Genomic DNA, 23,700 nt, shown 5'->3' with positions numbered 1-23,700 from the left:
TAAAAAAATCATCCCATAAAAGTCAGGCAACAGCATTTACAAATATATATTTTTAATTGTTTCTGACAAAAACGTTCGAATTTCTAGGCAACCTAAATAAAACGTCTAAAGGGCGTAGCTATATCCGCGGCGCTGCTTAAATGAGAAAAATACTATTTTTACAGTTATAACGCCGTTTTTTTGCAAAAAAAAACTTTGTTTATTACTAAAACGTTTTAAATTTCGACCCATTTTATTTGAACATTCTAGAAGGCGGAGATAAAAGTTTATTTTGAAAAAAATAGAAGATATAGAAGGATAGACGCACCTATATCAGCGGGGCTCACTATCCAGATGGTTTTAATATCGATGCAGCGAAAAAGTCGCGCAAATTGTCGGGGCGGGCTGGAACGTGAAAAGCAAGTGCTAGCTCCGCGCGTGTGAAGCCGAAAACGGACTAAAACAACAAATACTGGCTTTAAGCGGGTGGTAGGGTGATAGATGGCCCGTTTTGAGAAGCTATAATTTGCTTCTTAAAAATCTGTTTTCGTAAACGCGCGGACTTGTGAGAAGCAAGCTTTTTTAGGTTTTAGAATTTTTTTTGTATGCTGATCAAGAAAAACAGTATATTGGCTTCGGCGTGGGACAAGCTAAAAAGGTAAAATGTCGTATTTTACGAAATGTTTTGTTTCAGAAAGTTTTGTTTAACAGACCGGATCGGCATCGATACCACATGACCGTTGGTGCCGATTCTATGCTAAATAGCAGGCACAGTACTAGTATACTAGAGTGGTATAGGTGCCGATCCGCTCTCGGACAGCCCAACTCTCATAAAAACTCACCAAGGGGGGTGAATGGAATTGATGGGGTTCCTGGTTCCCCTGGCCCCACCTCGTTGACGGCCCTGACCCTGATCTGGTATTCCGTCCCCTCGATCATACGACGAGCAATGTACTCGGTGAAGTCAAGAGCTTCAACGTTGAGGCGAATCCAACGCTCCGACTTGGTCTTCTTGCGCTCGATCTGGTAACCTGGGTGGAAAATATGTAATTTGGGGTGGATCATAATGTAATTTGGTGGAACATAGAGTGATTTGGGGTGGAACATAAAGTAATTTGGGGTGAAACATAGAGTAATTTGGGGTGATACATAGAGTAACTTGGGGTGGGAAAAACGTAATTTGGGGTGGAACATGAAGTAATTTGGGGTGGATGATAATGTAATTTGGGTTTGGAAGATAGTGTAATTTGGGGTGGAAAATATTGTAATTTAGGGTGGAAAGTGGTGTAACTTTGGGTGTCAAAACCACCTCAGAAACAAACATTTTCTTTACCTGGGTGGAAAACAGTGAAAATAATGTAATTTGGGGTGGAAAGTGGTGTAACTTTTACCTTTAAGTGGGCATCCACCGTTGCAAGAAGGCGGTCCCCAAGTCACGTGACATGTTTCAGCCGTGACGTCAGTTACCTTGGGTACAGAGGGGGCGGAGGGGACATCTGTTGGGGGAGAAATTAGAAGAGGTCATTTTCAAAGAAGGTTTAATTTTTAAGCAAATTAGTGAAAATAATTTATAGAACTAATAAGGTTACATATCTGCATAACATTTTATTTTGCCAGAAAACGATAGTGAATCTATAAAACTTTTACATTTAACATTTAACTTATGAAAATCATTACATGGTTTTTAAATGAACCTTTTTTAAAAAATAACCATAAGAGTATTTTACAAAAGAACCATAAGAAAAAAACAGAAAAAGGTTTATTAATATATACCGATGAACTATAACAAAACAAATATCTGAATGCCTAATAAATTAGTAAGTGAAATAAAAAAAGCTAATGACAATTATCTAAGAAAATGACAATTAAGACATGCAATGCAACATGCATATGACGAAATCATTTTGTCTTAACCTGGCGAAACTAATTATCTTTAAAGTAAAAGCATGCTTATTAAGAATTACAGAAATTTTCAAGCACAATATATTGAATAGTTTTACAAAAATCATCGATTTAACAGAAACGAAGCATTTCAAAAACGACTGAAAATCAAATATCAGAATCTTATTGTTTTTACAACACAGTAACTTCAAACAGCAGTGAAGAGAAAATGGAAAAACCAAGGGGATCATCACATGCATGAGAGATATCTTTGGAATGAGTAATCTTGAACAAGCATTTCTTCAGCACAGTAAACTTCAGGCATCACAAAAACTTTACATTGACGTCACGACAAACCAAAAATGACGTCACGGCACAGCCCAACAGCAACAGATGACGTCACACAAGGAAATCCCCTCACCGAGAACTTTAAGTTTGAACATGATTTCTTGTCTCTTGATGTACTCGGAGTCGGCCCCTTCTGTCTTTTCTTTGTCCCAGACCAAGTCGCAGTAATAATCGTCGCTATCCTGGAGCTGGGCTTCCGTGATCATGAGAGATGTCACGCCGTGATCAACACTTGTGTTAACCCATGATCGCTTGCCTTTGGCGGAAATTTCGAGCTGCTTGCCGTCCTATTATGTGTGGCGATTATTCGTGAGATTGGTTTTCATATGAAAAGGTGTGTCACGCCGTAATCAGCGCTCATGTTAACCCATGAGCGCTTGCCTTTGGCGGATATTTTGAGCTGCTTTCCGTTTATTCATGAATGTTTCGTGAATGTTCTATCATTTGAAAGTCATACGATCATGAGCGAAGTCACGCCGTGATCAGCAAAATGTCTTTGTTGTTTTTTAAATCACTTGCTTCATAACTTGTTTCCATAATAGAACCTCGTAGTCTTAGTCATCAAAAACGTTTAAAACTTTCAAAAGTACTAGGGCACAATAGTCGTATGGAACACGAGCTTGGTTGAACAACCCAGTAACAGTAATATTTATATACCATCCTTAAGTGTACGTGTTAAAGTATAATTAAACACATGCCATAAATGCAACCAAGGCTATAAAGACCACCTTTATAGCCATTCTAGGTTAAGTGAATAATTACGAGGTGCATGTGTGCTTATTGTGACGTGTGAGTGCTTATTGTGACGTGTGAGTGCTTATTGTGACGCGTGGGTGCGTATTGTAACGTCACACCTATGACTTTAACGTTGAAGGTGGCCGACTCGAAGCCTTCTTCGCTCCTTAGCACGAGAACGTAGTCGCCCGTATCATTTCTTTTCGATTTATCAATTATGAGTGACGTATAGCGGCCACTGGAGGCAGTATCGCACCGCACCCGGTCCCGGCTTGTCGGACTTTCTTCGATCAACTATAGTTCAAGTTGTGTGGAAAAATGTGACGGTATTAAATTAAGCCAATATTTTATTTGGTGGGTGATGTTGAAAAGCCGTTTATAGATTGGTTGTTAGGGATCTACGATAATACAGGATCGGAGCCGATACCCGATGCCAAGTGGTAGTATCGGTAATCGTCTGATACTAGGCTAATGTCGGTGCCGATCTGATACCAAATTGATTTGGCGTTTCAGCTATGGTTTATAATTCAGCGTTTTCATTTTTGTGATATTTTTTTAGAAAATTGCATGTTACAAACATATATAAGAAAAAGTTTGTTTTACCACAATTAAAGACAAAACAATGGTCAACAAGGTAAAAAAAGTGAGTAGGAAAGTGGAAAGAGTCAGAATACTTTAATTTTAACTCACTTTTTTCACTGGGAAAATTAGAAAGGTGGTAATATATGCCAAAGAGCAGAACATAATTACTCGTTAACTTTAGGTTAATAGGGCCTTTTCATTCAACTCGCCTGTTCATAGTGTGAGTACAAACATTTTACCCAAACTTTCGCTTTTTTGAATTCGTAAAGGTTGTAAAGCATGTTAAGAAAGAAACACGACAGTAAACCAAATTTAATTCTAAAGCAACATTTGTATTACTAAGGTAACAATGGCTAAATAAGGTAAAAAATAATGAATAAGTGCACATGGGTCAGACTAGTCAAGTTTAATTTTTCATTGTGGAATTTTTAAAAATAAACACAAGAAGCAAAAAACTGCTCTTTTGCGAGTATGACAATTTGAACTTAAATAGTACCCCTTAATTCAAATCGGGGATTTACAGAAAGTAGTGCGCATTTGTCCCGGGTGCATAAGAAACTGTCTGTTCACTGTTGTAAGTACACACAGTAAAAATAAACTTGCCGTATTTTAACTCAGAAACAAGCAAAATTATAAGTAGCCAATCAACCTGAAAGCATATAACTTCTCTTTATACCAGGGACTGTTCCTTAAAGTTAATTTAGCTTTCACACAATTCGGTAATTTAAGTATTACGTCGACTTGTCGGTTCACAACTACTCTACATCTCATCACTTACCTTCGGCCCCTTTTTCCACTCAGGGATAGGAGCTGGTTCACCCGAGATCGGAATGTCGAGCTTAATCTTGCTTCCAGCTTTCACAACAATTGAACGATCCTTGAGCGAATGATCCAAGAAGATCTTTGGAGGAACTGAGACAAAGCAGTTTTAAGTAAATTCAAAATCGCTAATGTTTATTTTGAGAAGCAAATACGAAATTACAAGCATTCATGGAATCATAGTTTTGTGAAATCTTGTTCAAACGTTTGTACGATCAATCTTTATTCTTGCAATTTTAATTTATAATCGCAATACAACATATATTTTTGTTTAGATTTCTTCGAAAAATATAACAAAAAGGTTGTGACACATGGTATTAATTGGGGGGTTATTTTTATTTTAAGATCATAGAAATCATAACAGAACCAGTGTGAGTTAAGAAAAATATTTAGGAAACATTATTTAGGAATCACAATGGCGTTAAATTATAATACTTTTGTCAAGTTTTTGCAATAGTTTTGTTGAAGTCTGACGTGTCTACTTTTACACTTAGTGGTGAACGTGTTTCAAATCAATTAACAATCTTTAAGAAACGATATTTATGATTTCTTTAACAATCTTATACAGAAACTACCCACAGTTGACAACACAATATGAGCAACCTTTAAAAACTACTTATACAGCCTTGGTTTACTGACCTTTCTTTCTTTCCACAGTGATTTTTCCCCCGGTCATCTCGAGCGCTGCTGTGATCACACAAGCAGAATTCTCCTCAGCTGCGAAGCTGTATTCACCCTGGTCACTATCCTGGACTTCACTGATCACAAGCTTGCGCGTTTTACCTTCCTGTGAAACAAATTAAACTTCCTGTCAAAAAAAATAAATTTCTGTGAGAAGAATTAAATCTCCTTTGGAAATACCATATGTCCTCTTTCCGGAGGGTTTGTCCTCTTTTCTCAAAAAAGTGAATAGTCTTTCGAGGACGCTTAAAAATGCCCAAATGTCCTCTTTTTTTCGCATTTTGAGTTAGTTGCTTATACTTTTAACAATACTTTTAGGCGAGACGTTGTATTTATTTAAAAAAAACTACTGTAACCATAAAACATGCTGAATTGCTGGTTTAAAAAGGTTTTCCAACAAATTGCCCTACCAGCCCTACCTTTTGATTGTTATTGCAAACATTGTGCCAGAAAATTGCAACCGAACCGTAAAAAAAACGAATGTAAAAAGGCCCAATCATAAAGCAAAGGTGTGCGATTATTGACTTTAAAACGTAAGATTTAAATCGTCACTTGTAATGCTCTTCGTAGCCGCCAACAGCAAAACCATCGCGCTCGCAACAAATAGATCAATATTTGCGCTGGAGTCTGTCAGCAACACCAAATTTCCTATCGAAAATTATTTCGAAAATCTCAAAACAACCAAACATCCCGAAAATCAGCATAAAACATCAACGTAACAATTCTACTTTCGTTTTACTTAAAAAATGTCCTCTTTTTCGGCGCTGAAAATATGGTAGCCCTAGAATATCAAATCCAATACAGAAGTATGTAGCATTTTGAACCTTTCGAATAACTCTTTATTTATTTACTCTGTTGAAAATGAATAAAGATTTATTCGAAACGTCCAAAATGATACCTACTTCTGTATGAGATTTGATAATCTTATTACTGTTTAAGGTGCTTTGAATATATCTTGCTCTTTGAATCGAAACAATCGTAAAAGTTGTATCTTACCTCGGTGATTTTAATCCTGTCAGTCGCTTTCAGCGCTTTTCCGTCCTTCGTCCAACTTCCCTTCGCATCTTCCTTTGTGACCTCACAAGAGAACTCAGCCGTGTCCTTGAAGTTGACCTTGAGAAAAAACAAACAAAAATCGTTGAGAATTTTGGAGCATAATCGTTGGAGGTTGTAGTAATACGTGCAAAAATATCAAAGACATTTAAGACTTTTATATATATAATTCGAAAACAAAACAGTATAAATGTCATAGTCAACACAGTTAAGATTATTTTTTTAATTGAAAAAAACATTCAAAAACTTTGCGGCAACCCTTGTTATAAGACGATTTGAAACAAAAACAAAATGCGCTTAAAAAATGATTGTTGATAACCCGAACTAGGTCCAGCACAGTAAGGCTTTCGATTTACACGATTGGTGTTTACCTTTAGATCAGAGAAGGGCTTGGCGATTGCTGCGGCAGGTTCAAGTACCAACATCTCAGCACAACTGGAAGCACCGTTGGTGAGAAACTGGTAGAATCCCTCGTCATCTGCTTCAACCTGAAGATCGAAGTGCAAAGTTAAGAGAAATATTGTGGTTAAAGAGTAAAAACAATTCTATTATAGTATTGATAAAACTTAATTTTTAGCAGTTCAGATTTGATGAAAAAACTGATTAGACATGTCCGATACATTCAGACAGCGATAGACGCTGTTTTGAATAAAATCCGGTCCGGTAACTGACGGCATTACTATTTTTACAGAAGCAACATAAATTAAATAAAAACATGCCAAGGTACTTTTTTTCAGGTAATTGGGCTAAATTGCCTTAGCGTAAGGAAGTTTAGCTTCCTCCAGTTGTTAATCTCATATTTTTTTTATTTAATATTCAAGGTAGAATCGCTGGGTTGTGTTTAAAGAATTTAATTTTAAGGTATTTATTTCTATTTAAAAACCTATAGTTGTGCTACAAACGCTATACAAATGCACACTTAGGAGCAGACGTAATAAGAATATCAAAGCCCATACAGAAGTATATGGTATCATTTGAAACGTTCAAAATGATACCTACTTTTCTATGGGCTTTGATATTCTTATAAAAACACTTATAAGAACAATTCGATGCTTGAAATGTTTGAAAAATGTTTACCTGAGCAATGTTGAAGGTGACCTTGGCGCCCTCTTTTTTGACCTTGAACCGGTCGCTGGGTGTTATGGCAACGCCGTCCTTCATGATCTTGAATTTGCCGTTTTCACTCGACATCTGAAAAGTCAAAAGAAAGTTTTAAATAGGAATTCAACTAACGCAAGTCGTATACAAGTGATGTCATAAGTGAACTAAATTTGATCTATCTATATAATCCACGATTTAAGAGACTGACAACAACTGCATTTAAATTGTCATTCCCCACCTTTATTTAAAAATAGATTAAAAAATAACTTTTTGACACCTTAAATAACATTTTTAAGCCAAAATTTGGGATTGGACGATTTCAAAAAAATCTGTTAAAAAGTAATAGTCAAAACAGAAAGTTTTAATAAATCTATTTATATGCATATTTTATATCTCAATTAGTTTCGAATAACTCGGTTGTCGACAAATACCCTCCTTAATTCTACGTCACAACGGATTACGTAATAGTGACGTCACCTCGCAAGTAAACTCGGCGTCATCACCGGCGGCGATCTGATGATCTTCCAAACCTTTGCTGATGGTGACGGGAGGTTCTGCGACGAAAGCAGCGTTAGCGACGTTGTTGCGCCAGACTTGGGTGAAAGCCGATTTCCCGCGGGCATTTTGATAAGATTGGGAAATTTCTCATTTGAGAAACGCCACTTTGCCGTGTGGAATTTTTACCTTTTTGGGTGCTCTTGTTCGAAAAACGGCGTGGAGATTAAGAATACACAGTGTTTTTCGTAGACAGTAAGAATACACAGTGTTTTTCGTAGAGATTAAGAATACACAGTGTTTTTCGTAGACAGTAAGAATACACAGTGTTTTTCGTAGAGATTAAGAATACACAGTGTTTTTCGTAGAGATTAAGAATACACAGCGTTTTTTTGATTGCTGCAACTTTTGAACGGCAGCCACATAAAAAATATCTAAAATCTTCACTTAGTTAAGTTCGTTTCAACGAAAATTGTGCTTAATTGAGATTTAGGATCAAATGTTAACCCAAAAATGACCCGTTACATATATTTAAATTACTGCAAAGAGTTAAACTGCTTCCCAAGAAAATTTAAAACACTGTAAAATCTTATATAGGTAAAAAGGAAATTAAATTTGGGAAAGGGTTTTTAAAGAACGTAATTAAATGCTTCAAGACACTGCCATTTCCAATCCTCATGTCAGTTGAAAAGGCATTTCATGCCGACTGTTTATTTGTGGAAAAAGATTAACACAGCTTCAAACGATCGCAACGAAGCCCAAAAACATACAATATACGTTTGTATTGCTTACAGTGGGATATGTTACACTCGATACAATAGTCATATTACAAGGCCGGTATAGAGTTGCATATACAGCAATAATTATGCAGTAAACGATTTATCAAAAATCAAAAGCTCAGTTTTTGTAAATGGTACTGCCATAAAATTTAAGCGATAAACGTCTTATAATTTGCATGGCAACTATGGCACATTGTTGGCAACACACCAAAGTGGGTTAAATTATTATATTTCCAGGTTTATTTTTCACCTGTAATTCCTAATATTTTAAGAAGTTTTTTTGTGTGTTAAATGCATGTTAAAAATGGCGACAAATTTTAGAAAAAGCATATTTAATTTAATATGTTTCGGGAATGTTTACGGGTGACAAATATGGTAGGTTTATTGTGGCCTTGATGGTATTACAGTTAAAACTATGCTCACTTTATTTAAGTCAATATTATGCTTACTCACCTTGCACAAACACTTCGCATGACGTCACTTCTTTTCCGACCACGCAAGAAAACGTCGCGTCATCGTCTTTGGTGGCTTGGTCGATAATAAGGAACCTCTTGTTCGCTGCAATGTGGCGAAAATAAATTTGAACAATTGCCGTCAGACGTCGCTAGAGGGCAACATTACAATCGAGAATTTACTGGGCTAGTTATTAGCTTTTTGTGAGAAAAAGGTTGTTACATAACGCTGTTAAGTGTTTTTACAAATTGAGGATTGCCACAGGATGCTTTTCAAAGAATATTTGTAGCTTTTCAAAGACCTAAACTTAGATTGGAACACTATATACGGATCTGTTCATAAGTTTAATGGTGAAAATAACGGCCCAAATAGACGTTAAAAGCGACATGCTTTATTTTCAAACGTTTCGGCAATTTCTAATGCCATCATCAGTGATCTTGCCGTAACGTTTGAAAATAAAGCATGTCGCTTTTAACGTCTATTTGGGCCGTTATTTTCACCATTAAACTTAGATTGTTCGACGTTTTTTAATATAATTTGAACACCAAAAGTATAAATACCATGATCAACACAATTTAAACTAGTTGAAAGTTAAACACAATTAAAAGTAGTTCAACGACAAATTCTAAACACACGTGATTTGAAAATCACCTTAACACTTCGTTTAACCTTTGAAAGGGCTTATACCGGGGGTCGAAAAGCTTTCTAGCAACGCGAGCTGCATTTTGAAATTCAAGGGTTTAATAAGCCGCATAAAATTAATTAAAAGTTATTATGGACTATTACATGAGAGTGGGCTTTGCCCGCCACAACAGAACTCAAACATCATAACAAATGATGAGTATAATATGAATATTTAATATGATTTGGTTCTTTAAAGCAGTAATACTGCAATGTTGCATTACAGGAAAAATACCGTGTTCTATCAAACAAAAAAATACTAGAATGAAGTTATTAATAGTAAACGTAATATAAATAAACAAAGAGATACTTTAAGTAAGAGGTAGTGTACTTCTCTAGAATTTTTTTGGATATTACTATTAAAATAGAATAGCCACCAAAAATATATCAAATATATATCCACAGTTTGCCTATATCTGGCTTATACCTTTAGTAACGATCTGATAGGGCTTTCCAGGTGTTATTTCCTGCCCGTTCTTCTGCCACTTGACTGTCATCTGTTCGTTTGCAACCTCCGCTTCTAGAACAATCTTCTCACCAAGGTTCAACGCCATCGTTTCTGGAAGTTTCTGGGAGAAGGCTGCAAAAGTAGGTTCGTAGTTTGTGTAAGGCTTGGAGCATAATGGTTGGAGGTTGTAGTAAGACGTAACAATATCAAAGCCCATACAGAAGTAGGTAGCACTTTGAAGGTTTCGAATAATTCTTGATGTGGAAAATAAATAAAGTCGATTCAAAATGTTGTCTTCTTCTATATGGGCTTTGATAATCTCACATAAGGTTCGGTTTATGTTTGGTTATGGTCAAAATGAAAAAAAAAAACACAATAGTTCATATTCTATAAGAGCAAAAAATCACTATAATCTTTGCTTTTTTCCGAGTGTTCTAAGTAATTATAAATAATCAGTAAGTTATTTTCTCTCTTTGTCACATTAATCGAAATTTAATCCAAATTATCAGGCTTTTAAATTCATTTTGTGGACTTTATTATTTATTTTGCAGGTTTACAAAATCTGATTAATTCTAAGTAGGCCTACATATGAGTTTTTATAAAGCTGGTATATACGCAGCGATTGGAAACCATGATAAACTTGTAAAAAATCTTGACATCATTACAAGATATTTTATCGTAACTCGAGGTCAAATTAAACGCCATCGGCAAAAATACTTTCAAGGGCAAATATTACGTTATCAACCAAGGTCAAATATTTGCTGACGATTCAAGACTTGCGGGAAATTGTTAATATTTATATTCTGCAAAACGGAATGTTGCAACATCTTAAAAAAAGTCTTGTAACGTTAATTTAAAAAAATGATTTTAGTTGTTGTAACGATTTTTAACATATGACAAAAGCATGAAATTGTAGACATTATGGTTGGCTTTTAATGAGCGAAATTTAACTCATTGTTTATAATTGTGGGCTACATTTTTTTTTCATAATATAGTTATTCTAGAATTATTCTAGACTAAAAGTTAAACATATATAAACCTATTGTGTAACTTGCAAACTAAGTTAAATTTAAATCCGTTATTAGGACAATGAAACGCGAAATCAAAGCTTTCCTAAAAGTGGTGGGTTTGTAAAAATATAAAAACATTTTGCCAGTTTATTTACCCCCAAAATGGTGTTTTGTTAGCGGCCAAGCAGCACACTAAGATTTTAAAGCTGCCATGTTTTTACGGTACGCTTAATGCATCTTAAAACGATTAACCCAACGATATTATACATAAAAAAGTTATAAAAATGCGCTTACCGTTGCGTGGTCCGCTTTTCGGGAAAATATTGTTAGTTCAAATCAACGCCTTAGGCTAAAAGCTTTTACCGACCGAAGTATATTGGGCTGACAAAGCATTTTTTTCCTTACCCACAACAAATGGCAGGCAACCCATAACAAGCATAACTCAAATGCTATTTTAACAGCCCGATATATTTTAACGTTCTAGATAAGGATGTGTTCAATTTAGATCAGTTACTAGGATAAAAAACGCGAAATCTCAAGTGGGGCTTTTCAGTGATAAATTCCTTGCTATTTTTTTGCCAACCACCTGATAAGTATATTCTGTTTTTGGAGATCGACCGATATCACTTGTTTTGGCCGATACCGATACCGCTTTTTTATGTAAGTGAGATACAGGGATTAATTGAACATATATTGCAAATTTGATCCAGTTTCAGATAAATGTTAAAATCTACAACTGTTATCTTGCATATTAACTTTTAATGCTGAGCACAGAAACCCAACACTATGTTAAATAAAACAAAAGCTAATGACAAGTTGCGAGGTTTAAAAATTAGGAAATTAAGAGGTTTTTTTTAGTTTCATAGTAACCTATCGAAAAAAACCTTGGCCCAAATTTTCCGATACCGATAAATCGGTAGCAGAGGCGTATCCAGGGTATTTTGCGCCCGAGGGCAAACTATAAATTTGATTCCCCTGCTCATGTTTAATCACATTTTCTACTACAAAACATAATATACCTTACTTTATACAGAAAAAAAGATTCAAATTTTAATAGAACATTGTATTTAAAGAAAAATCAGCCTAATTTTGGAATTTGTAAGCCTCATTTTTGTGCCCCTGTACCTTGGCGCCCGGGGACATATGTACCCCACCGCCCCCCTTAGCTACGCCTCGGATCGGTAGGGGTGTAATCGGCCGATATTATCGGTAAACCGATATACACGTGTATCTCTAGTTATTTCTAACAGCAGGACTTACATGGACACTTTGATGGTTTGCTGAGACGAGTAACCCTCCTTAGCATTGCTCGCATGTCGTGGATGCCGTACTTGAAAGCAATAGAGTCGTAGTCTCTTGTGGAGGCGTTCTTGAGTAGATACCAAACGTCCATCTTGCCTCCAGTATGCTTGTCCTTCTTCAAACGCTCACTGAGACACAAAAGTAGGGAGTTGCTTTGGATTAGTGCAGTGGTTTCAAACCAGGGCAAAATTGTCCATTAAGGGGACAATTTAGTAAATTGTAGGGGAATTTTGTGTCACAATATTAACCTCTTACTGTCTGTCTGTGCTATGTGTTATCCCTGTATTTGCCATATATGAGCTGAAAAAAGGAAGGTCGCTGCTATAGATAAGGTTAGAAAAGCACACAACTAAGTATTAAACACACTGGTCCAAATTGTCCGTAAATGTACACGGTGATAACAAACGGTATGATAACAAAATCTTCGACAGACACAATATGGGCTCCTCGTGCAAAACACATTTTCAGTGCAAACTTGTACGCACTCAGATTTTTTTTATATATAATCGCCAAATGTTAAATTTACAAACGCATCATTAGTAAGTGCATGCCGTTTAATATGTGTAAGGGTATAATTTGAAAATCCCAGGAAAATTAATCCAAGGAATCAACGTATTTTTAACACATGCATGGTGTTCATTATATAAACGCCAAATTGTAAAAAAAAATAAGATTCCTAATGAAATGCCACTAGAAAGTATCACTTCCTCTTAAGATTTTCATATAGGTTTATCAATTTGCTAAGCATATTGCAGACAGTGAACCTGAGCACCAATTGTAACAATATTGAACTTAACCAAAGTGACAAGGGGCTCAAGTCGCTAGCAGCAGATAAGGTTAAGAAGCACACGTAAGTTATTTTTAAGAACAACGCGTCATGCTTGCTTCACGATTAAGCAGCATCGGCACATGTATACATTTTTAGGAATCCGCCGAGTTTAGACTGGGTGGTACTGGGTCGCACTGGGCAGTGTGCACAAACAATTAGAATCTTGTTTTAGTGATCTCATGTGTTTGTCTTACAACAGACGCTGTTAAAGTTTTGCACTCTGTCTTTTTTGTTGGCACTGTTAAAAATGCAATGAAATCGTAATTTTATGCGGATTATTTTTTCTATAAAAAAAAATTATAACTGACCAGCTTTGGATATTTCTGGACTAAAATAACTTGTGAAACACAAACAAAACATGAATATTTGTGTAACCTGAAATACACAACGTCCACATTCATCGCCCCGCAAAGTGATATGCTGCAAAGCTACACCGAAAGGCGATGGCTTTTGGTATACTAATGATACGTTAGCCGTAATCGTTGGTCAAAAAGCAGCTTCAGAAGGGTTAGATCACAGTTGTTAGTAAAGCACATGTGTTTGTATCATTATTGACATAATTCAAAGCTTTTACAAAAATAATCAATTTTCTTTTTTTACAGGATTCGATTTCGAAAGCCCTAAACGGCATATGTCCCTAGAAACAACCCATTGGAAGACCAATACAAAAAGGTGAAGCAGTTTAGCCATGCAAATGTACAAAAACTTTTTTTTGTTTTTATGTTATTTAGTTGTACACGTTAATCTAAATACTTCCGCGTAACCCTACAGGCCAAAACAAAAATAGAAAATGTGAACCTTAATTTTTGCACACGTCAACCACATTTGGACTAAAACATGGTTTGTAGGGTTTATTCTCAACCTAAATGCAGTTGCATGATCGGCACGTTTGACAAGAATAGCAGCAGGGTTCGATAAAGCCATAAGACTTAGTACTTGGCCGAACGTTATATGTGCAAAACTTAAGATAAATAAACATTTTTATTAAAAGACCATTTGCTTTTGCCCACGTTCGAACATTGGTGCAAATCTTGTACATGACACGTTTTAAACCAAGTATATGCGCCACCAAATAGAAAATGCACATCCCTTAATTGTCTTAGGCATTTACATACTTGTCTAAGCTCATAAAAAAGCGTGTTGCTAATTGTTGGAATGCTACAATAACGCGATCAGGCAATAGCTCGGGCAAAAACGAGAAATGACGAAGACCACGGTTTTCTTCTTTTTTCCTGTTTTCAGCTAATTACATGTAAATTTAGTTTGACTTTGAATGTAAATTGAAATACAAAACGTTGTTGATATAAGTTTATCAAAAACTGAGAAAGTATAAATAAGCATGCGACATGAATAGCATTTGACGCTACGTAATTCATTGCACAATCAAACTTCTAAATTTGTTCAGTTGAAGCACAACAAATGAATAACTTACACGCTAAATCATTTTGTCATTTAAAGGTATAAAACCTGCGTCTAAAGTTTAGGTAAGCAGACAGCATTAACATAAAACGATTGTCACCAAGATATTCCGATTTCCAAAGTTGAACTGGTGTTAGTAAATTAGGAAAAAATTCCAATGTTCCACTACAATGGTTGTTTAGGTTGCCTTCGGCATAACTAGCTATTTTTATTTAACATTTTCGACTTATTGAACAATTTATTTATTGCAATAACGTCAAACTTTTTTATTTGAATTGCCACCCATCTAACATTACTATACGTTACAGCTAACACGCTGCCCAAAATACAAATATTGCGGCAATTCGGCCGCGGTATAAAAAATACAGTCCCCTGCGCTAAGTGATTCAATCAGACACGCATCACCAATGTCAAAAAATTCACTCAAGGTCAAACAAGCATGCTAGTCACCTGACACCGTCCGACGCCATGCTCTTCTGGCTGTGCGTGAAAATAAGCGGCGCGTTAAAAAGTGTGCGTGCAAAGCATGTTAATATTACAGAATATCACAGAAAAATATGGGATTTTACTTAAGATAGCAAAGGGGCGTTATATTTCTTAGTTTATAGTATTCGCAATGCCAATTAATGACTTTCTAATTTTTTTTTGACATGAAAAAGGTGAAAAACTAATGTTTATTTTATAGTGTCGATAATATATGTTTAAATAGCCGATATCTTGAATTGAGATGTCCGATATTACCAAATAGGAACCGACACCCCATTTGCTTTATTTTAAGCGGAAAATAGTGTTAATTTCACAAAATACGGCAGGAGGTTTTACAAATAAAGTGTTGTAAATCTTAGATCTGTTAATTTATTCTTAAGTTTTTGTAATTGACAGGAACCAGGAACTCTTTTTCGCCTGTTTATTCTCATCTGAATCAATAATTAACAAAAGTGTTTCAACTTACACTTTCTTCAGCTTATTGCGAAAATCCAGATCCCTCTGAATATCTTTCTCGTCTCTGAAATAAATATAACTCAGTTAATAATTGGCATTATCATCGCCATATACACAGCTCTTATAGCAGAAGTTACCGAACTTTTTTATAAATGGCCGGATAACTGCAAGGATTAACGATCGCGGGTCGGTATAAAATTTTGTGTCAAACTTTGTTAACTTGATTATCCATATAAAAAGAAAATATCAATATTTAAGCAACAAAAACAGTAGTGAGCATTAAAATCACGTTAGTGTGAAATTTCATTAAAAGTTAGTTTATAATTGCATCAGATTTGCAATGTATTTTATTTCATTACGATAATATGGGGGGTCGGTAAAATTAACTCTACGGTTTTAAGCATATTGTGCATGTTTATCACACATTTTAAGACGTTTACCAACATAATATTCCGGTCTAAGGTTAAGTAATCGAGGTTAACTCACGGCACATATCCTTTCTTGATCTCAATCTTGTGTTCTTCGACGATTGGAGCTGTAAAAGTGAAACTTGTTAAATATTTATTACACATCAACCGTTAGTTGATACATGTATATATATACCGCCGCCAAACCATCACCATACTCCTTTTTACATGTTAAAAAAAAACATTTTCTCCTAGATAAGTGTTTCGCAACCTTTTTGTCGTGACTACCCAAATACAAATAAAAATAACAGTGATGCTTCAAATAATTTATATATTTCCAATAGTGTGGGTACATGCTTAGTCAGTGTTCACTAGTGATAACACATACATTTTTGTGGGTTTCAATATGCATTGAAATCGTGTTTTTACATTAAAAGTTTGAAATGCAATCTAACAGTTAAGTTTTTACTTGTATTGTTTTACAAACTTTCAGAGCACAATGTAAAGTAGTAGCTATGCTATACAGACCATAAAAAAATATAAAATGATTTGCTCTAACGGCGCACAATTGTATGTTATTACTGAAGTCACCAATCTTTCGACAAGAATTACTAAAATAAACAGAAAGCCATATACAGAACATCTTACAAAATATATATTCGAAAATCAGTTTATACAACTTTGGAGCATAATGTCTGGAGATTGAAGTAAGACGTAGCAAGAATATCAAAGCCCATACAGAAGTAGGTATCACCTTAAACGTAGAATTTCAGTATTCAAAACGTTCAAAATGATACCTACTTCTGTATGGGCTTTGATATTCTTATTAAATTTATATACATTTTTTTTAAATCTAATGCGATCTAGTCAACCAACGTTGGTTTGTTTTTAAAAGGAGATAAGTGTTTTTTGACAACGGAGCACTGAACACGTATGGCATGCGTTTGATCTGTGTTATTTATAAAGGTTGAGCCACATGTTTAGGTTCAACTAAAGGATGCAATGCTATAAAGGTTTGAAAAGCTGTTCGCTAAATAAAACATTTTCAAGCATTTTAAGAATGTCTACTTCCGAGAAATGCGGCGCACGTTCTCACTTTGCAATTGCAAGTGAAAATAACTGAAGCGTCACGTTTCAAAGGGGAATAAAATACGATATTGGAGTTTTGGATCTGTCCCTAGCTTAACTGTGTTATGACAGTTTTTCTCAACTTACGGGCGGCGACCCAAAGTTTGATTGGACGCCGACTGCAGTGGTTTTATAAATTTATAAGGTTAGATTTATTGAGATTGGCTCTTAATCCTCCAAAATTTCAAAATGATGCAAAAACAACATGAAGGAATGGGTCATATTGATTCAATTATAAGTTATTCGTGATAATGTTTTGTGTTATGTTCGCTTGCAAAAAGTTTAGAAGATAATTGGGTCGCCAAAGATTTGCTGTTATACATACGATTAGTATTTAAGTCGCCGTCAAAATGAGGTGGAGTAACACTGTTTTATGGGAACATGATCGCAGTAGTTAGTGGGTTTTTGATCTAAGCAAGGATTGTCGAAGATCGAAAAACGAACTCTCGTCAAAATACTAAATCGACACTCGAAACTTGAATAACTATGCACGTTTTTTTCTATTAATGGCTTGTTTTTTTCTATTAATGGCTTGAAAAGTCTGCGCCCTGGTCAAAATATGCCAAATCGTTTTAAGCAAACTGGTAGCGATTTAAAAAAACGATAAAAAATAATTGATGCCAATATTGTGTCAGCTTATATTAACAAACCTTGCTAGAAACAATAAAAACGATGGACTTTTAATGCCGTTCTGTAATGTGTTGTATCACAGGGTTGCCACACAATTTTATGAAAATAAATTCAGACATTCAAAAACTTTTTATTAGAAATATGTAGGTTTTTAAAGATCTAAAATTAGATTTGACGATTTTCGAATATAATTCGAACACAAAACAGTATAAATGTTATGGTAAAAAACAAAAAAACTTTTTTTTTTGACCACTGAAATACTTACGAACAAACGAAAGAGATTTTCGCAGAATTTTCAATATGTAAATAAATTTAAAAACTTTTAAAGACTAAACGACTTTGTGACAACCCTGTATAATTAGCTTTTCTATGTGGCTTTCAATTTAATTATAGATTCTTGGCCATAATTACCTTAATTTATGGTGTGACACATTCTTTGCTGGTATGAGTCAAACAAAATACTTGACAAAAGTTTATAAGGAAAGAGGCATAGCTCCTATACTATTAATACCCAACCAGATAATTTTAAACATTGTTTTATTCTAGCGTGCTAAATTAGATCGTGACCTCTATATAACAGTGGCCATGTGCCAATGTACTGCAATCACCCCCTTCTGTATTTCCGTTGCCGGGTTATTTTGGCATATAACTGGTCCATGTGGGTATTAACATGCAAGTACGCATCATCTCACGACGTTGACTAGGTTTAAACGTGTGATGTTGAAATCGTGAAAAAATGGTACAAAACGTGATGTTGTCGCCTGTGGCCTTATTAAGAAATGGAAAGTTTTCCACACACACCAAGTCTGTCAGGGTTCCTAAACCACACGATGAGGTATGTGAACGAACTTCAGCAAGTCGCCAAGTCCATGCGCACCAGAAGGTGTGGCTAAAGTCCTGACAGCGCCATGTGCACCAAGGACAAAGTGTACCAGGCTACAGAGCCACAAATACACCAGGTGTGCCATGCAAGCCAAATGACCAAGTGAGTGACATGTGTTAAAAGTACACAAAGTGTGCCAAATGTGCCATATACATCAGGTGTGCCTTGTGAACCAAGCAACCAAATGACCAAGCAGTGTGTGGCAGGGGTGCCAAACACGCCAAGTAATCAAGGTGTTACAATTGAAGCGAATGTGCTAGGCATACCGATTGCCGAATACATCAGGTGTGTAATGCGAACCAAGCAAGCCAAATGACCAAGTGCGGCAAGTGTGATATGTGTTCAAGTTACACAGAGTGTGCCAAATGTGCTACACATACGTCCGACTTTGACTTGGAAAGAGCATTCCCCTCCACCCTTCTGTGCCACAGCGTGGACCCTGTAGGTTCCACTGTCTGTCTGCTTGGGCTGCTTCAACTTGAGGAAATGTTCCCCTGTGCGCTCGTTGCTCCACATATCGAAGCGGTCGCCCTTAGTAAGCTCGTAGAACTTTCCCTTGATCCAAGTCACGTTGACGGCGTGGAGTACGTCGGCTCTCACCACACGAACACGAACCGTCGCCTCAACCCCTTCGTGGCCACGCATTACGTCACTTTCGTGACGTCAAACACGTCATACATGTGCCGTAATTGTGGTATTGCTTGTAAGAAACGTCTCTCTTAGACACAACTGCTCACTTAATTTATGTCCCACTTTTGCAAGATACGTCAGTCGTCCGGCTATGACACGTGTTCACGCAAAAGACTACATAATGATTCTGACGTCACGCTATGTTTGTGACGTAAGTGGGTGTTGGTTTCACGTAACGTCTGTCCATTATGAGCAACGGCTCGCTTGCGTTTTAAGCCTAATTTTTGCCAGCTACGTCACTTAGAGAGCTACGTCACTTTAAAAAGCTACGTCACTTTAAAGAGCTATGTCACTTTAGAGAGCTACGTTACTCTTACGAGCTACGTCTCTTTCGAGAACTACGTCACTTTAGAGAGCTACGTCACTTCAAAGAGCTACGTCACTTTAAAAAGCTACGTCACTTTCGAGAACTACATCACTTTTGCGAGCTACGTCACTTTAAAGAACTACGTCACTTTAAAACGAGGTTATAGAAATAAATATTTCAACAGCGAATAATGAATGATATCCTTTACCTTCGTTGGTGTTGACGTTTTCTGGTTTTTCAACGATTGTTTCTTGCTCCTTAGGGGCTTCACCTCCTGGGGCTTTTGCTTCGGCTTGAGCTGGCGTATCAGCTGTTTTAAGGAAAGTAAGAATTGAAGTCTTTGAACTGTACCTATTAAACTGCAAGGCATGGACGTAAGAAATTACCGGGAACAAACAATAAGACCTAAAAAGCAACAATATATAAAGCAAAATCTATAAGACCATAGTATTACAACCAACGACATGATACAGCCAAATACGCAGTAATATTCAATACAAAATACAATCGAAATCGTATAAATAAGACCTAAATCCGCCGGTACAAGTCTTAAATTCATCTGAATAAGGCCTAAATGGCCAAAATAACGCCTGAAACTGTAGGGAGGGGGTATGGGACGATCGGGGGCCGTCGGTCTGGCATCGGGCGTTTTGGTGACGATGTTTGGACGCCCTAAGGCGCCGCTGTTATGGCATCGGATTTTTGGTTCTGTTTGGGGTAAGTGTTGTGTAATGGGTGGGTTAAAAAATGGTTTAGGGTTGAAATTATTAGGGGAGTTAGTAATGTAGTGAGGGGTGGAGTTTTGGGTTAGGTCAAGTGTTGTTTAGACCTGATTCTGACCTTTTAGGTCTTATTCCGACGGATTTAGGACTTATTCCGATTTAGACGTTATGACTACTATTAGGTATTAGTCCTATTTTGGTCTTATCCCGAACTGTGTTTTATTCCGAGGTTGATGTTGTTTTGATCGCGGTCTTATAGATGGAGTACAAATTACCCAAGCGTGTGACATTATGCCAGTATTTTCAATCGGTTTTACGTGAAAGACCGTCAGATATTAAATTTAAATGTTCCACCCATCGAAAATTACTGGTGTATCACAGTAGACTTCAAAGAAACTCAAGTAAAAAAATAACGACAACAAAAATATACCACGATTTAAAAAATCTAACCTGCTGGGACTTCCCCCTTTTTAGGCTCTTCAAGCTTGGGCTCTTCCTTCGTAGGAGCAACCTCTTTAGGAGGAGCATCCTTAGGAGGAACATCCTTAGGAGGAGCATCTTTGGGAGCTACTTCCTTAGACGCATCCTTGGAAGAAACCTCCTTCTTGGTGGAATTTTCTGACACTTCCTTCTTCTTCACGACTTTCTTGACGACCTTCTTTTTAACAACCTTCTTCACAGACGGATCTTAAAAAAGTGTATATTTGTTTATTTTGGCAATAAACGATTGTTGCATGTGTGGCGCCACCATTGCGTCGCTTTACGCATCGGAGCGTGGTATTACGTCACAAATAACAATCTCTTAAGCAGCGGTGGGGGGCGACCTTTTTCTAGTCGCGCCATCACCCAAACTCAGGAAGGTTTCTGGTGGCAGTTATCAATTTTAACTGATACTGTTGTTAAAACGTGTTGTTTTAGGCATTTTATTGTGACAACTGTTAATCAGTGGCAGGAAGGATTTAGTATTTGAAAATAGGTCCAATTAGCCTATTAAAGAAAAATATGCGTTTGTGTGGGTTAAACTCTAGTCAGCGCAGCGTCATCCATGATGACCTTATTAGTAGCTGCAAATATGTAAGCAAGGATAGTCGCAATACTTCTGGCACCAACGCGTTGTTAATGTAACGTCACGATTATTTAATGAGTTCATAGTACGTCTTAACAACGTGTTGCACCCGTATCTTTTGCCGACGCAGGCAATTAGGTGAACAAAAAATGAAAACAACCTTACTTTGCGCTTTAGCAAATCTAAACACGTGTACATATATATTTTACTTAGTAAAGTGCATCGGGTGTTAAGCATTTCTAGAAAGAATCGCGCTTATTGGGATAAGACACTTAAAAACAAACGTTAGGATTCTGGTTGTATATGTCAGTTAGCCCCTGTTCTAAATGTATGGCGTAAACATAACAAAAGCACAAAACAATAATAACTAACTCAATTCAATCCAGTTTGCTTGGACTAAGATTAGCGTGTAGTTTAAATTTAGCAAATCGCTGTACCAATTATTACATCACAATCGAAGCGGGCGACGACAAGCGCCGCCAATGTGATGATGAGAGGGCTTATCGCGCTTGGCGACAAACGCTTGTGTGACGTCATAATTATTAACGCCTCCAGACGGGCAACGCTTAACCGCGAGTCAATCAGCGAAATGCGGATCCAGAACGCAACACGCGAATACAAACCGCGTTAATTAAAATCCATGTAACAATAATCTGGGTTAGTCAATGACTAACAATTTGGGCTAATTATATTAAAATAGGATTGATTTAGGCTTTAATGCTAGATTTTAACTCTTAACTCCATACACGCGCAATTCACGTACAAATATGAAAATAACTTCGTTTTGTTCTATTTAACTTTGTAAAATATATACAGCGCTTTATCTTGAAACAATACAAAATAGCAATGTGTTTGCTATACGTCATTTACGTTATACAGTAACGAAGACAAGTTTTAAACTTCGTTTTGCAATAATTAACTTCAAAAATACACATTGTATTAGGTTTTAACAGAAGAAAATATCAGTGTGTTCACTATTCACTTGCACTTTAGGTACAAATAACCAGAATGACTCGTAAATTATCATGTTAACTTCTTAAACTACGAATTGATTTCGCTTTTTAGTAAGTAAAGGGCGAAACACTTGCATATTATCTGATTAGCCAACTTGTTACACAAATTTTAGAAAAGTATTAAGGCAGAATAACAGCATTTTTGTACTTACCAGTTTTTCCTATGCTTGGCATCTTCAGTTTCCGAGTTCCACAGGTAAATGAAGAAAATTTGAGACTTACAAACCCAGTTATAAACCTACTCTGCCAATTGAGATTTATAAACTTGAAAAACGAAGTCTCCTAAAAAAGCTCTACCAAAAAGAAGTTTACTGCATCGCTAAAATATATTGAACTAAATCTGTTTTATCAAAAATTAATGCTGTCAAATTGAATTACCATATAAAGGTTTTAGTGCATAGCAGCTTAAATTCAGCAGGTTTTATTTTGTACACGTAATAAAAGTGTTGTGTGACGCAACAATACAACTGAGCTGCACACTCGCGAACCACTGTGTACTGTGCCTTGTCAAGCGAGCGTCATTTCTAAGTTTGCCGGTCGCCTAACTCCAGCATTCCAAGCGATAAGACTGTCAGTGGTGTCTGGGCACTTTTCTGGTCGCAGTCTGCTGCAACTGATAAACTTGCAAGTGATATGGACCTTTTGTCAGCAATAGGCGAGGAAAAAGAAATACCAGCTGACTGATTGAATGAGGTGCTACTTTACAGCCGCAGCTGTTTACGGCTTTGCGACGAATTTAAATAACCTACACCGGGCCTATATGTGCCACAATACCTTTCTATATATAATATAATAGCTTTCCACGATTAATTATTGCATATTTTACATAAGCTTTTAGTTGACATTAAAATGGTACTTTTGCGGTATTCCAATGTTTGTTAAAACCGCCAATTTATCATTATGACGTAAATTTTTAATCCAGACCGTCACATACTCTTTAAAAATCAACATTATTTTTGTTTTTGATTTGAAAAGTGCCCGATTTCAAGTTTACAATTGGAAGGGGTGGTAAATGTACGATGTTTGTTTCTTAGATCTACAAAAACATTTTGATTTTACATATTTTACTTTCTTAATGAGCTTGATCAAGCTTTTAAGTGATTAAAATATTGTAAACGTAGCTGTAACGTGAAGTGATGTAACCTGTTGTATTATGATGCAAATTTATTTCAGTTTTTATTCTAAATTAAATACAAATTTCCCTACAAATTGAAACCGTTTGTTAGTTATGTAACACTATTATCTTTATTTTTAAAAACTTCACTATAGCTATTAAATTCAGTAAGGTCACTTTTGCTAAAAAAAACACAATTTGTC

The 23,700-nt window shown here is 36.2% G+C and overlaps 1 protein-coding gene across 1 annotated transcript in view; it reads right to left on the bottom strand.

Moving 5' to 3' along the window:
• LOC146157619 (myosin-binding protein C, fast-type-like) overlaps nt 1-22,557 on the bottom strand; it is a 56,141-nt gene extending 33,584 nt beyond the window's left edge. Inside the window, exons 1-18 of the mRNA XM_083388278.1 lie at nt 22,536-22,557; nt 20,755-20,991; nt 19,791-19,892; nt 18,966-19,214; nt 16,024-16,072; nt 15,548-15,601; nt 12,306-12,475; nt 10,015-10,167; nt 8,907-9,011; nt 7,657-7,733; nt 7,156-7,269; nt 6,450-6,566; nt 6,022-6,138; nt 4,984-5,131; nt 4,304-4,437; nt 2,282-2,495; nt 1,371-1,475; nt 822-1,010 (exon numbers count right to left, since the gene is read on the bottom strand). Of these exons, the coding sequence (XP_083244404.1) occupies nt 822-1,010; nt 1,371-1,475; nt 2,282-2,495; nt 4,304-4,437; nt 4,984-5,131; nt 6,022-6,138; nt 6,450-6,566; nt 7,156-7,269; nt 7,657-7,733; nt 8,907-9,011; nt 10,015-10,167; nt 12,306-12,475; nt 15,548-15,601; nt 16,024-16,072; nt 18,966-19,214; nt 19,791-19,892; nt 20,755-20,991; nt 22,536-22,557 (2,356 nt within the window). The remainder of the gene's footprint in view (nt 1-821; nt 1,011-1,370; nt 1,476-2,281; nt 2,496-4,303; nt 4,438-4,983; nt 5,132-6,021; nt 6,139-6,449; nt 6,567-7,155; nt 7,270-7,656; nt 7,734-8,906; nt 9,012-10,014; nt 10,168-12,305; nt 12,476-15,547; nt 15,602-16,023; nt 16,073-18,965; nt 19,215-19,790; nt 19,893-20,754; nt 20,992-22,535) is intronic.
• Between the last annotated feature and the right edge of the window lie 1,143 nt (nt 22,558-23,700).

Source organism: Ascidiella aspersa, chromosome 4 (assembly GCF_963924565.1).
Source record: "Ascidiella aspersa chromosome 4, kaAscAspe10.2, whole genome shotgun sequence".
Lineage (NCBI taxonomy): Eukaryota > Metazoa > Chordata > Ascidiacea > Phlebobranchia > Ascidiidae > Ascidiella > Ascidiella aspersa.
This window is presented reverse-complemented; position numbering and strand designations above follow the sequence as displayed.